The 16,219-nt window shown below is 36.4% G+C and overlaps 1 protein-coding gene across 6 annotated transcripts in view; it reads left to right on the top strand.

Annotated features, from left to right (window-relative positions):
• The window catches only part of NALCN (sodium leak channel, non-selective), a 237,961-nt gene that overhangs the window by 133,239 nt on the left and 88,503 nt on the right, over positions 1 to 16,219 (top strand). For all 6 annotated transcript variants that reach the window (XM_050332057.1, XM_050332055.1, XM_050332053.1 and 3 more), the window contains 2 exons: positions 3,762 to 3,899; positions 8,374 to 8,448. In XM_050332057.1, coding sequence (XP_050188014.1) covers positions 3,762 to 3,899; positions 8,374 to 8,448 — 213 coding nt within the window. The remainder of the gene's footprint in view (positions 1 to 3,761; positions 3,900 to 8,373; positions 8,449 to 16,219) is intronic.

Here is a 16,219-nt window from a genome sequence, read left to right as displayed (position 1 = left end):
CAAATTAATTCAGAAAATCACCATTTGCATAAATCTCTCAGTCTTGTCTTCACAGATGTTGATTCTGTCAGCTAGTTGCATTCCAAATTAATTTTAAAATGAACAGTGGGAAGTCTATCTTTCAGCTAAAAATAACTTGCTCCAAAGGAGATTGCTAGGTGCAAAGCACATACTCATTGTGAACTGTCTTATTTACTTAAACTAATGTTTTTTCATATACTGGACTTTAATGATATAATAAAATACTTAAAGTATATTAAAAGGTCATTTTATATAACTGTGCTTAATGGACAACTGGTTTAAATGGAAGATTAGATTTTTATGATGTTCAAAGAATGTCTTTTGCACATTAGTCTGGTACTTATATTAATGAGAGGTCACAGTATTGGAGGTATCTTTACACCTTGAAGAATTAAGTAAAATACATATTAAAAAGCAGTAAACTATGGAAATTTAGTGTGATTCAGAAGAAAGGATACTGCACTGGTTCATTTACCCAGTCCCTCAGGTGTTTTTAAAACCAATAGTGGGGTATGTTACTTAATGCAGTGCCCACCTTATATTTTGGCAAGGAGTGCCACACCAGTCAGATACGACTGCCACTGGCTCCAGAGATGCTCTGAGTGCAGGGAAATGACAGCTGCCTGGTTTAGCTTCACCTCCCTGTTATGAAGGGAACCTGAGTCTTGAAAAGCAGTGTTGGGCTCTGATGGGTCCATTGTCTTCTTCATCCTCAAGCACCACTGGCAGCAGTAAAAGAGGCTGAATTTTCTGCTTGCTTCATGCATACTCAGCTGGCTATACAAGGTTTCTCCTAGATAAAGATGACAAATGCCTCCTTCTCTTCATGTTTTCCATGGGGAGAAAATGAATTTTGTATGAAAATTAATCAGTAATAAGGGTTTGTAATTTTACGCAGTCCATTTTGCAGAGTCCATGTGCATGGCTGCAAGGGGGCACTAATTTGAAGGGAGGGTCTTGGATTCAGGTTGGCAGGATGCTAGTTAAGGCCTTAGTTAAGCAACATAAAGTAGAGGGCACTGTGCAAATTCCTGCCGTAAAGAATTTACGAAAAAAGTAGCTGCGAGCAGTTTTCTCTGCTGCTTCTAGTTCATGATAGCCTTTGTTCTCTGTGGGATCTGTGCATTCGAAAGAAAGGTTGGGACTTTAATTTCTACATCAGCAAAATCTTGACCAAATGTAAAGAGTGATGTTTAACTTCTCTCCCAATATGTGTGATTGCTCTCTTGGATGCCTTAATCTGCTCCATGTACATCTTAGCTTCACTTTTTGTGAGTGAAGCTAAGATTGGACTTGTAGGCTTAAGCATCTCTGAAAATTTGGTTAGTGTGAGTTAATTCTGAACAGCAACTGTAAAAATAGCTCTCAAACTCTTTGGCCTTAACCTGGCAATGTGTTTATGCTTCTGTCTGCTTCAGAATGCCACAGAACATATCAGCAATAAAAAAACAAGTTGGACTCCAGTGAGGGGCTTTTTTTGTGAGGGTCATCAGGCAAATTATTTACAAAACCCTCAGTATCTAAATGTTAGGGACCCCTTTGACAGAGTTAAAATTCACAGCACTTCCTCTGAACATGATCTAGAGGCAACATGATCCAATTTTTGTACTTTAAAATATGTATTAATTAGACAGAGGAGAAAAAGCTTCAGTCCTAGGATCTTTATCCGTGGTCAATGAAAGAATGGACAGTGAGTATCAGTGGCCTTCTGATACTGCTTAGTTGTTAACTTTCTTTCTGCTTCCAGCATTCCCTCTCTGAGACAATCCCTGTGCATGGGCCATTCACTTAGGAGTTGGACTTGATAACCCTTGGGGGTCCCTTCCAACTCAGAATATTCTGTGATTCTGTGAAATTGTTCTCTCCAGCTGGGCACTCCAAAACTCCTTTTATGCAGTGATTGTGTAACAAGGTGCACTGGATTAGACTGTCCCTGCCTTACCCAGCCCTGTTACAACACCCCAGCAAACCTTCTACTTTCAGGCCATCATTTCAAATTTTAAGGAAAAAGCATACACCCTTGATTTCGTGATACAGAAACAGAATGTAGTGAGTCATGCCACATCCTTCTTATTATTTCAGATAGTTGGAACCAGCTCCTTGTCACCAAATATTAGTGATGTGTTACACCCATAGAGACCTTATATAGACCGCAACCAAGTGCTGTATGTATGCACATGGACAGTCTTCTCTAGAGTAAATTAGCCTTCACTGCAGGTGAGAAATCATATTCAGGAGTGGCTTCCTTAAGGGTATGGGTGTAACTTTAAGAGTCTTTAAGAGTCATGTTTGCATTGGAAGAAACTGCTTAAAGTCATTGTTTTGTTTGAAAACCTCTGCAAACTTGATAAGGAGCCCAAGCAAAGTAGTTACCTGTGGTTTATAACGGGAATATAAACCTGAAGTGTCCCACTGTTATTTTTACCAGCAGCTTTAAAACTTAATTAGAACTCTTTTTGTTGTTTCCCAAGCATGTAAGTTTTATATACCTACATGTTTTCAGCTTTTCAAGCATACATTTTGGCTTAAGGTAAATTGATGTGAATGGCTGTCTGGGTACTGCTTTCTCACAGGTTTGGCAAGAAGAATGCTGTTCTCTTTGTGCCAGTGCATTAATGTGTTAATCTGCTGTTGCTGGGAGCGTCAGACACACTGAGCACAGACCTAATCTATCTTTATAACTGTGTTAACATCTTGAATTATAGGAATCCCGTTAGATGTAAGCTGCATTGTTAATGTCTTCAGTTCCTAACACTTCTGTGTTATGCATAAATTTCAGTAAGATACCGGCTTTGATCCTGTCTGGAAAGGGAGTACTTTTGATATCAGGCAAAACCAAAAGAAACTTGTGCAATAGTTTGGCCTCATTGAGACCTTTAAGACTATCAAGATCCACACTTCATTTTGATATCATAGTTCAGCTTCTGTTTCCTAGGCAGCCTGCAGTCCTCAATAGCTGTGTAGGATGTGCATGTCAGAGTTACTCATTACTCACACTGAGTTTGATTCTGGTCGGTGCTATAGGCTCCATTTGGGGTTCCAAAGGTCTCAGACTTCTGGGTTCTAGACTTACCTGCTTTTATATATTCCTATCACCAAATAAAGTTTAAAACATTTCTATTATTTCCTCTGACATGTATGTCTGGTCTGAAGGGATTTGAAAGTGTTACAGAAACAGTTCCACAAAGAATGCTATTTACAAAATGTAGAGGAAGAGTCTGACTGGCTGAATCAAGTGCAAGTATTGAGACCTTGCCTTGTGTTGGTTCATCTCAACGGTGGGGTGCCTAAAATGCTTCTACTATTAAGATTACATAAAAGTGTGATCACAGTTAATTATAACACTTTATTATAGGTATATCTATAGAGAGGTAACACAGAAGAAAAAGCATAATCAAAAACTCACAATACAGTATAGTATTCAAAACAACAATATCTGATGCTCAGGATATTTCTCCTCTTTTTGCAGCCCTGATGGAAACCAAAAAGCTCTTTGTATGGGCTAATGGAGCTAGGACTATGTTACAAATTGCAGTTTACAGTTCAAAGGTCAAGCTATTGATTTCTCCTTTAGCTCATGAATAGCCTTTTGCTTGGCTTTAAAAGTTGAAATACATTTGTTAAGGTTTAAAAAGCAAACCAAAACAGGTGTTCTGCTCTGTTAAATCAACTTTAGTAATGTGTCAATAAAACCATATTAAAATAATTTGTTAATATGTTGGCAATTCTCTTTCCTACAGGCTTTCATGTCAATGTTTCAGATTCTCACACAGGAAGGATGGGTAGATGTCATGGATCAGACACTGAATGCTGTTGGACATATGTGGGCACCAGTAGTTGCTATTTATTTTATACTGTATCATCTTTTTGCTACTCTGGTAAGTTTTCACTTTTAAATATGCTGTGCTTTTGAATTATTCTCAGAGCTCTTGTATTACTTACTATTCTCAGATAGTTAAAACTAATTGTGATGCCCCTTTTTAGCATAGAGGGCTTTAGGACTGATTCTTTGATGTGCTAGAATTAATTTACCCTTCAGCCTTGTGGCATGAAGTGGTGGGCTTTGTTCTGGTGTGAGGTGTTGTTCTTCTTAGATCCAAATAACACTGCTAGACTAACAATATAATTGTTATCTGTCTTGTACCTTCACAACTGTAATGATTGCAGAGTTAAGCAATTGATTTGATTTATCATGTAGAAATGGCCTCCTCAGCTTTCATTACATTCTCTTTGCAACAGCAATTAAAGTAAGAAGTGTAAAGCCTTAGGATATAAACTTAACTAGTAATCACTCCTTCCCTGTTGTCTGGTGCAAAATCAATGCACATATATCTATAACATAGAATATCAAGCAATAAATGGATGAGAACTAATACAGCAGTTCCTGCACATATACAGAAATGGGGATTATATGTAAAATCCCCATTTTTCTGTATACCTTTAAAATGGGGTTATTACATTCTTTTACAGAGAAAATGGGAAGGAAAACATCTCTTTGGTTATCCTATATCAATAAGGGGTCAGTACTGTATTTTGAATTCCAGAACAGAGAAAATAACACAATCAGGGGGGCTAACCATTTTATGCACCCTTGATTCACTCCTACTATTGCTCATTTTGTATTTTCCATTCACTGTAGGTTTTGATGCACTTACTCTTATTTTCACTTTCTTCCTTCCATTTTCATTCTTTGCTCAATTGTCTACTTACATTAGGTACTAAATATATTTATACAATCTTCATCAGCTTCTATTTACTTCTTTAACTTTGCAATATGTCCTTTTTCACTTCTAAAGGCTGAATAATGAGACTGTAATTGTGTGTGCAGCAGATTCCTTCATATGGATTGAAAACTTGACCACTTTATAAATGGCAATAAAGTGCATTTCATGCTCTTAGAGCTGCTTAGCGAAATTAAAATAGAAGCCAAACAAATGTATGTATCAGCAGATATATAGGACATGTAATTTGCTCACAAGGGTCAGGAAAAACAACTTTTCATGCTGCAGTGGTCTTTAAAACTCCTTAGGAATTGGGGATAAAAAGCAAAAGAGAAGTGAGTTTTGACCATTCGTTTAAAAGCAGGTATTGATAAGAGAATCTTATTGATGTTTTGTGATGCTTTATCAAGAGCATTGGCTGATCTGGCATCAATTTTTACGTCTTAGATGAGCATTAAGCAAGTCCATAAAGCAACATAGTGTCAAGTGGCCTCTATTCCAAAAAGTCATATCTTAACTTGAGAAGTAACTTAGCTATAAGAGCAATTTTCCTATTCTGCCTTATCTTTCATGTTTTGAAAGAGTCATCTGGGACTTCTCTGTTTGTTTACTCAAAGCGCTTATTTTGCTAGAAGCAAAGTCTCAGTACACCATCCTCAGTCCTTTTGCAGGGAATTTGCATTCAAGTACATAGTCCTTGCTTTTTCTTCTCATTCACCTATGCAAATTTTACGTGAATAAAGAAACTCTGCAAAGACAACTTTTCAGAATTACCTGGGCTTATGAAGTTTTTAGTTTCAGTTCTAAGACCTTCCTCAGACCCTGGAAGAGAAAATCTATGTAGGACAGAGTTGTCTGTAGGCAAAAGAAGTTTAAAGAAAGAAAACAACATGGAACTGGTAAGGGAGCATGACAGCAGTTGGGCTGCTACTGAAACCTAAAAGAAGCATTCTAAGAATAAACAGCCATCAGTGAATAACAAGAGTGAAGTCAGATGAAGAAATTACTTTTAACAACTGGAAGAGGGAGGAGGATTAGAATTGAGAAGAGATAATTGCAGGCATTTGGCAAAGCACACTGTAGAGCCTTGGAAAGAAATGAATAGGTTTCACATTAGAAGGAGAAGTTGAAGCTCGGAAAAAAAATCCCACTCTTGGAAACGAGGACTGTTATTAGTTGAGATGGCAGCAGAGGAAGTTAAACAAATAACAAGTTTACATTTAACTTTTGTGGTACATTGTATTCAGTTCTTGTTGAAAAAGAAAGAAAAAAGGGAGCAAGAGTCTTATCTTGATACACATCAGTGTGTGAATCAGCAAGACTGGAAGGGGTGATATCTTTAATGAGTACTGTACTTCTTTTAACTATGGAACACCACTTCCTTAGCTGGTATGCTTTGAGCTGCAGGTACTGGAGTATCATGAAATGTATAACATATCTGAAGATAGAAAACACCATACTGTAAAATCCTGACAGAATTATAGCAAGACTGTTCATCAGCAATTAGGGATCAGGAGTTTGTGTGTGACAACCCACCCCTAAGGGGAAGGAAGCACCTAAAATTCATAAATGTTTGATTATCAAAAGGAATCACAAAAGTCAGAGGATCCGCAAACAGTCAGAAAGTTCCACTTGGCACGGAAACTGGTATGTGGGTTTTGGATAAAGGGGTAGGGTAAAAGGGAAGAGAGAAATTAAAGGGGGAGAGATGAATTAATTAAGAAAGAGAGAAAGGAAAAGAGAAAAAGAAAGAGAAAAAGAGTCCTGTTTCCAGTGTCAGTCCAGCTGGGGGGATGCTGATCCTGGTTTCAGCATTGATCCAGCTGGTAAGTGTCAATCCAGCTGCACTGGTCTGGCCAATGAGATGTCCAGGGTCCTGGAGGACACTGCCTGGGCTTGTGTGGGTACCATTTCATGGACAGGTTTCTCCACCCCAGAGACAGGTTTCTCAGTTCCTGTGCTAGTTATTTATCATGTGCAGTCTGTTCTTTCAGACCTTTCTGGAAAGGGGTTGGAGGGCTTTGGGGGACTTGGGTGGTCTCAATCCCACCTTGTAGTCCGTGACCACTTCCTACCACTCTTGAGCTTGCACTGTACTGTGTAGTGCTTATTTCTCACAAAAAAGCACTGCCCTATCTCTGCCTGCCCCCGCTCTTCTTCAGCCAAACCTTGTTCTTTCTCATGCCATGTTAATACCAGTAGTCCTTGGTTATTGCCAACAATTCTTGTCTGTTATTACTAATAGTCTTTGGCTGGATCTACAGCCATCCAGTTATCAGTGTTTGAGACACATACATTAGCCCCTTCTTCTTGGATTTGACCAACCAAGTCCCTCAAAAGCACCTTACTTTGGACTACTGTTTACAGGGTCATTAGAGAGTGGGCTTTAGTCTTAGTAATTTTCCATCCTCACCACCATTCAAGTCCGTAACTTTCTTTGAAAATTCAACAACAAAAATATTATTCCACTTGGGTTGTTATTCAGGCAAGAAAAATAAGTTTCCAAGGCTGTTCATTAAACTACAGGTGCTCATTAGACACCTGTTAGTTCCTGGGAACAGACAGTGTTTCTGATAAGATCAGGAGGGGCTTAGACCAAGTGCAGTTCATCAAAGCTGAGGCCTAATGAGCATTTCTCAGATCATAGTGTGGCCTGGGGGGAGGCAGAGCAGGTTACATCACCACGGTCCATCCTGTGACTAAAGTCAGCTTCTCTGGGCCTCTACATTGTGTCAGGGATTATGTATTTTATCAGAATTTTGTCTTGCTCTGCCATTCTGAATGCCATCTTTACTTCCACGTTCATAGCAGTTGGATCACTGAAAACTGTATGAAGTACTACTTAAGTATGTGGCACATATAATATGTCTGCTAAAGCCACTTTCCTGTTCAAAGAACAGTGTTTTTTCTGAACAATGACAGGTTTTAAATTTATGGGCCAGAGTCCTTCCTATGTCTTCTGCACCTTTATAGTTCATGGAGGGAAAGAAAATCCTTCCTTAGAATAAAGTCCAGACACTGAGATGCAGTTTGAGCTCCAGACTACTTACTGACAAACTAAGCCACTTAAATTTCATCTTCTATATATCTTCTATATCTTCTATTTGCAATGTGACAAGTAAACTTACACTTGATTTACAACAGTGCTAAAACGGTATGTCTGCTCTGGTTGTCACTCGGGGGTCCAAGACCACAGAAATATTTTAGGCCTGTAACTCTTTTTAAAAAGAGTGCTAAGAATCCGACCTTAATTGAAAACTACCTTAACTTTACAAGCTGTTTTAGTATTTTGCTTTGTGGATTTTTTTAATTATTATTTCTGGTTAATTTAATTTTCTTTTCATGTGAAGTACATTTTAATGAGTATATTGTTAAATATATATAATGCATTGGTCATCAAACCTAGAATTCAACATTTTTAAACTCATGTTAATTTTATGGTAAAATGAAAAACAATTTAGTACTTGCAAAATGGCTAGGAGATTTATAGCAGATAGAAGATATTAGTTTGACAGATGTCAAAGACAAAAATCCTGTTTACATCCATAGGGTCATTATTTTTCCATGTCATTTAAAAATACTTAAGAAAAATAAAGTAAACTTTAACAAATCATTTACAATTGTTTTGTAGATTCTACTCAGCTTGTTTGTTGCTGTTATTTTGGACAACTTGGAACTCGATGAAGATCTAAAGAAACTTAAACAAGTAAGAACATATTTTTATTGTGCTTGGAAGTAGCTTCAATAAAGCATTACTTTACTGATATTTTGTGTGGTAAAATAATATGTGAGGGGAAAAATTAAAATATTGTAAAAGAGATTTAGAAATTGGTTTAAATATTCAATGAAAGTCAATTCAGATACTAATAGAATTCAGTGTTAAAATAATTTAAAAATCACAGCTAAGTCATCTTTTTGCTTTTAAACTAGTGAAAGCTGTCCCTGGCCTTATTTCATGAGCACAGCACAGCTCCACTGCAGGGGATAATACTGACAAGGCTCCAGAGACAGGAAGGGGTAGAGCAGTAGGGTCAGTGTTTAGGGGAGTACTAAAGAGCCTTGGCAAAGTTAACTTGCTTGGTTGGTTCTCCACATTTGGAGACCAAAAAGTCATTCTCTCATGCTTGAAACCCCAGATGTCAATCACATAAAACAAATTTAACTAGAGAGTTCGCATTGGCCTTTCTCACCTTGTGGACAAATGACCAGAGACAAAAGTATCTGTAGCTATTAGGTAGATCTATAGATGTGCTTTAATTTGCACAGAGAGGAGCAAAGCCATCAGTGTTTCATGCACGAAATAGCGTAGCTGACACGTGGGAACCTCTTTTGTAATATTGGGCTTACAGCCTTCTTTCACCCATCGTTTCCTGGTTTGTTCATTTTAAATGTGCACTAGCAATTGTTGAAGAATTATGTTTTTCAATTCTTGAATATTAATCATCCAGACAATTGAGATATTTTACATTGAATTCTTACATGAGAGTATTACATACTTACTTTAAATTCATCTTTGTAGAATTCAATACAGAATTGTGGTTGCAGTATTAAATTTCAGTATGTACTGCAAACTTCAAATAAATTAAAAGACCAAGTATTTTCTGCCACAAAGAAATACAAATACTGTTTTTAGTTTAATCAGCTCATATAAGTGACAGATCTTACAGATGATTTTGGGATAGCCAGACAGTCTTGAGTATGCAAATCAAGTAGGCCAAATCAAGTGCATTCATTTTTCTCTTTACCAGTCCCAAGAGGTAAAATGACTTGAAACAGAAATGGCTCACATGTATGGCAAGCAATGCTATATCATCCTGATACCCTTACAGGAAATTTTTCAAATCTTTGCATGAGTTAGGAGCACAAATCAACTTTCCGAAGTGAATGGCTTGTGATATAAAATCCAGTGTTTTTTTCCATGAAACATATCATCTCTGATTCATAAACCACTTTAATAGTCTACATCTTTGCATGACTCTGTGCTTTAGCAGCTTACTCTGGAACTGGTGAACAAAAAGCAATGATGAGGGGCCACCACTTGCAGTACTTGCCACTGTGTCAGTCTGAAATCTTGTTAGCCTGGTAGGAACTCTGTCTCTGTAATAGCGGTAGAGTGCACCCCAGTAAAATACATAAATATAATTTTTGAATAAGTCTCTCAACCTCATAGACTACAGCAGCATAACAACATGAGTATGGTGCTGGATCAGAATAAAACCCCTTCCTCAGTCACCAGACCTCCCAGCTGCCATGTCACTGTTTCTGTGACCCAAGTGGTCATTTAACCGGAGCACAGCGCTCTGCTATTGGACACAGACTGGCATAATGGTGTATGCATTATACACCATTTTGATGTGTAAAAATATCCAAGGTGGCTGACACTGGTTCACCTGTACTTAAGCTTTTGAAATGTTCTTTTAAACAGTCACCTCTCTTCAAAGACTGTTAGTCAGTACTGCATTTCCTTCTGGTATTTTAAAACAAGTTGCATTTTTTAAAAATTACTAAGGTGAAAGGGGGTGAGGGTTTGGTTCTTGGAACTGAATGATACAAAATTAGTGGAATGAACGTACAACTGATTAAGTATCTAGAACAGAAAAGGTTTCCTGTGGGTTAAATGCAATGGTATCACAGGTTAAGTGCTGATTGTGGTCTAGCATGCTGAAATATTGGTTGCCTCGTCTCAAGAAGATAAAGCAAAAAGAGTTTTTAATTCAATGATATTTTGAACTCTCCACTAAAAATGGACTGTAAGAAGAAAGATTGTAATCGTTATGTTTCAATCACGAATATTTCTATAAAGAAATAGATCTGTATTGCTGCACAGGAATATTTTTGACATCTCTAATTAAAAAATGAATGGTGTTCCAAAGGAGGAGTCAAATAATTCAAATTTTAATTCAAATGTAAAAGACATTGATTGGTTGAAAATAGTGAAACTGTAATGCTCTACAAAGTTTTTCCATCCTCATGGGTCTGTCATTTTTCCCTGCCTTTACTGGCTGTAAAGGTCAAGGCCTAAACCTCAAGGCACAGGGCATTTTCAGATGATGAAATACTGAGTGTTTTTGAAGGAAGGAAGGAGAATATATTTAGACCAGAAATCACACCTAGCTAATAATCCCTTTTGGACTGTGTCCTTCTTAACTATCACTGAATTTCTTTTCTGAAACTTGATAAGATATATTTTATTACTTATCTTTCAGATTATTGGGAAAGGGCTAATTAGTTAATATTTGTGAAATGTAAAATGATATGTAAACACTTGGTATTCATGTTGCTTCAGTAAATGTGTTTAAATATGAATAAATCAAAGCAAAAATACATTAAGTGACTCAGAGATTCTAAATAAGATTGTAAAATAATGCATTTAAAAGCAAGTAAACTTTTAGAATTAAATTTGCCAGTGCAAATTTAGTTAAGGGCATACATCATGATTCAGTTTTTAATTACATAATACATAATATTCTTTCCAAAAGTCTGGCCTCATTTAGTGCAAGGAGTAGATAGAGCTCATTTTAATAAACCACTGGTCGATATTTTTTCTCTTTATTGTAGAATGTGTGATCATGTGCTTTATTTATTGCACAGTATTCAAGTTTTGATACAAAGTCAAAAGTATTAATCTCTTTTCTGACTTTTTTATGGTGCCCCTCATAAGTATGTACAACAAACATAAAATTTGTAAACTATTTAATTTGAGTGATTTACTTAGCAGCACAGGCACACATAGAAGTAGAATCTGTTTTTCCAAGAGATCATTCAGCTGGTTTAAGAACAGAGTAATTCTTTGTGTTTTTACAGCTCTGTTCATTTGCAATACATCTCTCATCCTGTGCCACGTCTCATCCTCTCGTCTATCTACCGTGATAGCTCGAGTGAAAAGGGTTCATACTGCCACTAGTAGTCACCATCTCTCTGTGCATTAAACTTGATCCTCTGCAGCAGTCCAGACTGACCCTAACACACTACTTAATCTCTAGTTATGATGTTGATCTTGCTCATCTTCCTGTGAGGTCCTTTTCTCTGGTGATTGGTACATCAGTTATGCGGATGTTATTGATCTTAGGCACAAGAAATCTCTCAGCTACAGTACTGACTTCCTTCTCTTTTATGCCTGTCTTCTCCACTCTCTCCATAAACTATTGCCCCAAAGTTAAAAAGAAACTGAGAAGACTTCTTGAATTTCTTTTGCCTTTTGTGATAAAGTGACAACTTTCTTTTTAGAAATTCATCACTCTCCACAGCATCTGAAGCATGACTTTCCTTTGCATCAGCTGTGTTAACTTTTTGCATCATATTTTCCACATATTTAGTAATTTTAGTATTAATACATTTCTATCAAATTGCCTAGATGTGAAGTCAGGCTGATTAGTTTCTCATTTCCTGAATGCTGGACCCTGAATCCCTTTTGTAACATTAGTTACATTTGCCACTTTCCTTTGTCTCACTCCAGAGTTTATTTAGGTGATGAATTATTTACCACTGCTGTATGTCAGCCTTGTTGTATGTGAGATCCTTTAGAAGTCTTGAGTGTGTGTTATCAGGTGTTGGAGAGGGACAAGTTGAATTTGTGTCAATTATCTTCCAAAAGATTTTCTCCTGACAGTTTTGTAGAAGATCAGTCTTTGGCATGGTTTAGGGTCTCCTTTGACATTGTCTGTAGTCAACACTGTTTATTTTTCTTTCTTGCTTTGGTTTTATTTTTCAGAAAACACACAATTAATAGTCTGTTGCTCTTTTAGACTTGCTGCTGTCTTTATGTTCTTAAAAGCTTCCTTATTAGATTTTATTTCTTTAGAAAGTAGTTTCTCAATATTTTTCATGATCTACCGTTATTTTTATACCAAAAAAAATTACTAGTATTTATGCTTTTTTCTTTTATTTTCTTTGCTTAGCATATGGCTTTTCTTTCTGAAACATATCCATTTACTTTTAAAAGTCTTCTTTGCAGTCCAGTTGATATTGCTGGCCTTTTTGACTTTTTTGGATTTTTTTCTGTAGATGGTAGATGTGCTCTGTCCTTCTAAAACAGGATATATAAAGTTACTCCATACACCCCCCTCCCAGTTTCTTTCATTTGGCCTTTCCTTTAAAATTCTTTTCAAAAGCTTCATGATTTTAAGTAATTATTTTCTTTTAATTTAAATTTAGTGTAGTAGATGGATTTGGCCTTCTACCTGTAAATTAAAATCTGAATTTAATAGCATTTTTCTCACTGTTATGGAATAGCTTTTTGATATTTATGTCATGAACTAGATCTTGCTCAGTGCTAAACCATAATGTGCTTCTTCACTTTGGTGTTCTCGGACTGTATAATTCAGTAAGGATTCACTTATGAGTAAAAAGTTAATTTTTTTCTTCCACCCTTTCCTAAACATATATGAGGGTCAACAAAGGCTTCCCACTATTATTACTGCTTGTCTTTAGGCCTTGCATACTACTTTGCATATTGAAGTTACTTTCTAATCCTCATTTAAGGTGGCAGAATATTTCTTCCAGTTTAGCACACAGTTTCAATGCAGAGGGTCCTATACTGTTTATATGCGCAGTTACCTTATTCACTTCTTTGATGTAGAATTTCTGTGTCAAATAGCACCAGTCTTTCACTGGTGCCATGTTCCGTCAATCTGGATAATATGTTTGTTGCCTGTTCTGCATGTTCTGATTCTGTAGGATTCTACTGCTTGTTACTTCTGCTGAGTTTCTGAGATGTGTTTTTTGTCAACATTGTGGAGTTTTTGATAACAGGAATTCTAATTCAACCATGTTAATTTTTTAGGCTTTTACTATTAATATAAAAGCCTGTATATGTGTTATTCTTGTCTAGTTTTATGTCCCCTCCTTAATATGGCTTTATTTCTTATGTTTTTCTGTTTCTTATTAGAATTTTGTAAACTTTTAGGTTTTCCATAGCCTCATTCTCTACTGAAAAACTCCCATTTACCTTGTTATTACTCTGTTCTGGGCTTACTCTACTGTTTTAGTACCTGCTCCCTTAAACAGTTTTTGCAGCCAGTGAAGTTCTCTTAAAATGTTATAGAGGTTTAAACACCTGGGTAGAATTCATCTCACTTCACCAATACATTGGTGAAGTTGTATAAAGTTGTAATATGCACTTTAAAATATTCATGTAGATTTCCTTCCCTGGTCACTGAAGAGTAGTAAATACTTTTGGAGGGCAATTTGGAAGGACATACGTTTTGTTTGTAGGGCAGCTACAAGAAAATTTGGAACCAGCATAAGATTATCCTCAAGCCACTTTGGCTGTATGAATCGTCTTTCCTTCATCTGCAACATAGTTTGTAGCTTACAGCAATGACACCTGTGTGACATTGCTTCTCAAGTGTATATCTCAGCTTCCAACCTACCATAAAAAGTGGAACCCTTCTAAGCTTACACAATTTAAATAGAAATATCTGTGGAATGATGAAAAAAAGAAAAAAGATGTAAAACAAAAGGTAGGGATAAATGACTGCTTTTTCATAACAGAGGAAAGTAGAGGCCCATGATGATATTGGCTGGAATCTGTGCAGCTCAGTACTCATGATTTATCTAAAAATGAGGTGAACATTGAGGTGAGAGCATTTGCTGATGGTACAAAGTTAGTAGAGGCATACAATATTAAAGCTTACAGAAAGAGAAGGCAAACACATTTTTTTTAAATTATTAGAGAAAATTGTTAAACAGAAGTTCTGACATCTGTATGCAAGATGCTTCCTTGACTACTTCTGACTACTGCATGCACGTAAGTTCAAAGCATTTTTTAAAAAATAAGATATAATAAACCAAGAAGAGGTATAGACAAGGATGATCTTCAGTTTGTAAATGAGAGGACTGAGGAGGAGGCTGAGTAAAAGTTATGTGAATTCATAAATGGTATGAAAATTTGCATAGAAGATTATTTTATTTCTTCTACAGTAAGAAAAAGAGAGGGCACTCAATCTAATCAAATGGGTTTAGTTTTAAGACAAATTAATGGAATAAAAATCCTATAATGTTTGATAGTTTAGATGTAGCTTGCAGCCGCAGAGGTTGTCAAAACTGGGAAAGCACACAGGAAGTGAAACTACTCTGTCTTCGATCTATTCTTATATCTCAGAGCAATTTAGCTGGTCGCCGTCAGAGACAGGGTAATGGAGAGATGGACTGTTGGTCTAACCTAGTGCACTCATTCTTACTCCCCTGATGTTTCATCATCTGAAGGGGATTTCAGAAGCAATTTTCAAATAGCATAAGGATGAACCCACGTGCACCAGTGGCTAAAACCCATGTGCACCACCAATGTACTCTTTTGTAGTTCCCCAAGGGGAAAGGCAAGCATCTCAAGCATCTCTGAGCATAAACCATGGCCTAACTTCCTTGGCTGTGTAATCTTACTTCTGTAATCCTATTTCCTGGAATACCACTGTTAAAATATATATTAAATATAATTATATATACAAGACAAAATATAAAATTTTCTTTGTTTACCTTATACTTGTGATAACAACCCCATCATACCTCACTAACTTTGAAGGGTTTATCTTACAGTGTGTGTCCAACAAGATTGTTATGTCCCTATTTTACTACTGGAGAATCAAAGCTGAGGTGACATCTCTGGCTTCATATACAAATTCCTAGTAGGATGAGGAATCAAAGAAAGTCTGTTTAAGTGCTTGAGCCCCTTGAGCCAATCAGGAACAAAGATCCACTTTTAAATTGTTGAAATCTCACATAGTGGAGTTCTGCTTCTTCAAAGAAATATACCCTAGAGGAAGATCAGATTTCTATCTTATCACATGTGCTGTCTGTGATCACTGGTGCACACTCACAACATGAGTGCAGATGGCACTCATTACTAAAAATATTTTCCCCACGCCTTACTACCTGGCAACAGAAATTCCTGGAGGAATAAACAAAAGTGGGGACATTTCTCTTCTAATTTAATTCAATTCACACTCTTACTAGTGAGGGTACTTGTATATGTACATGCTCCTTTCCCTCCGGTTCTGCTCCACACCATGAAATATATACAAGTTTTTTCCCCCCAAATCCATATCAAAGCATCAGATCCTGCAGAGTTTTATATATATCTATATCTATATATATATCTACTATGTCATGGAATATGCATACATATATAGTTGTAGTATACATATTTTTTAAAAAAAAAAGTAATGCCTCTAGAATTAAATTATCTTGCTCTTGTGCTTTTAAAAATAACAGATTTTTACCATGTTCATTTTCTGTCTTTTAAATCTCACTTTTAACTATTTGATGTTGAAACAAAAATTTCATAAACAAAGAATCTTGGAGATAATGATAGATTCTTTGCTAGTTTTGTCTGTTGAGATAGATTCTTTGCTTTCAAGAATATTTAATGTCTGAACAGCTCAATTCGATGCCAGTAGTTCAGGGTCACAGTTTGAAATGCTTAGAAGCTTTACAAAAAAGAGCCAGTTAAACAAACATTCGTGGTCTTGACAGAGCTTTCA

Source organism: Myiozetetes cayanensis, unplaced genomic scaffold (genome assembly GCF_022539395.1).
Source record: "Myiozetetes cayanensis isolate MyiCay16 unplaced genomic scaffold, myiCay2020 scf5-8, whole genome shotgun sequence".
Lineage (NCBI taxonomy): Eukaryota > Metazoa > Chordata > Aves > Passeriformes > Tyrannidae > Myiozetetes > Myiozetetes cayanensis.
This window is presented reverse-complemented; position numbering and strand designations above follow the sequence as displayed.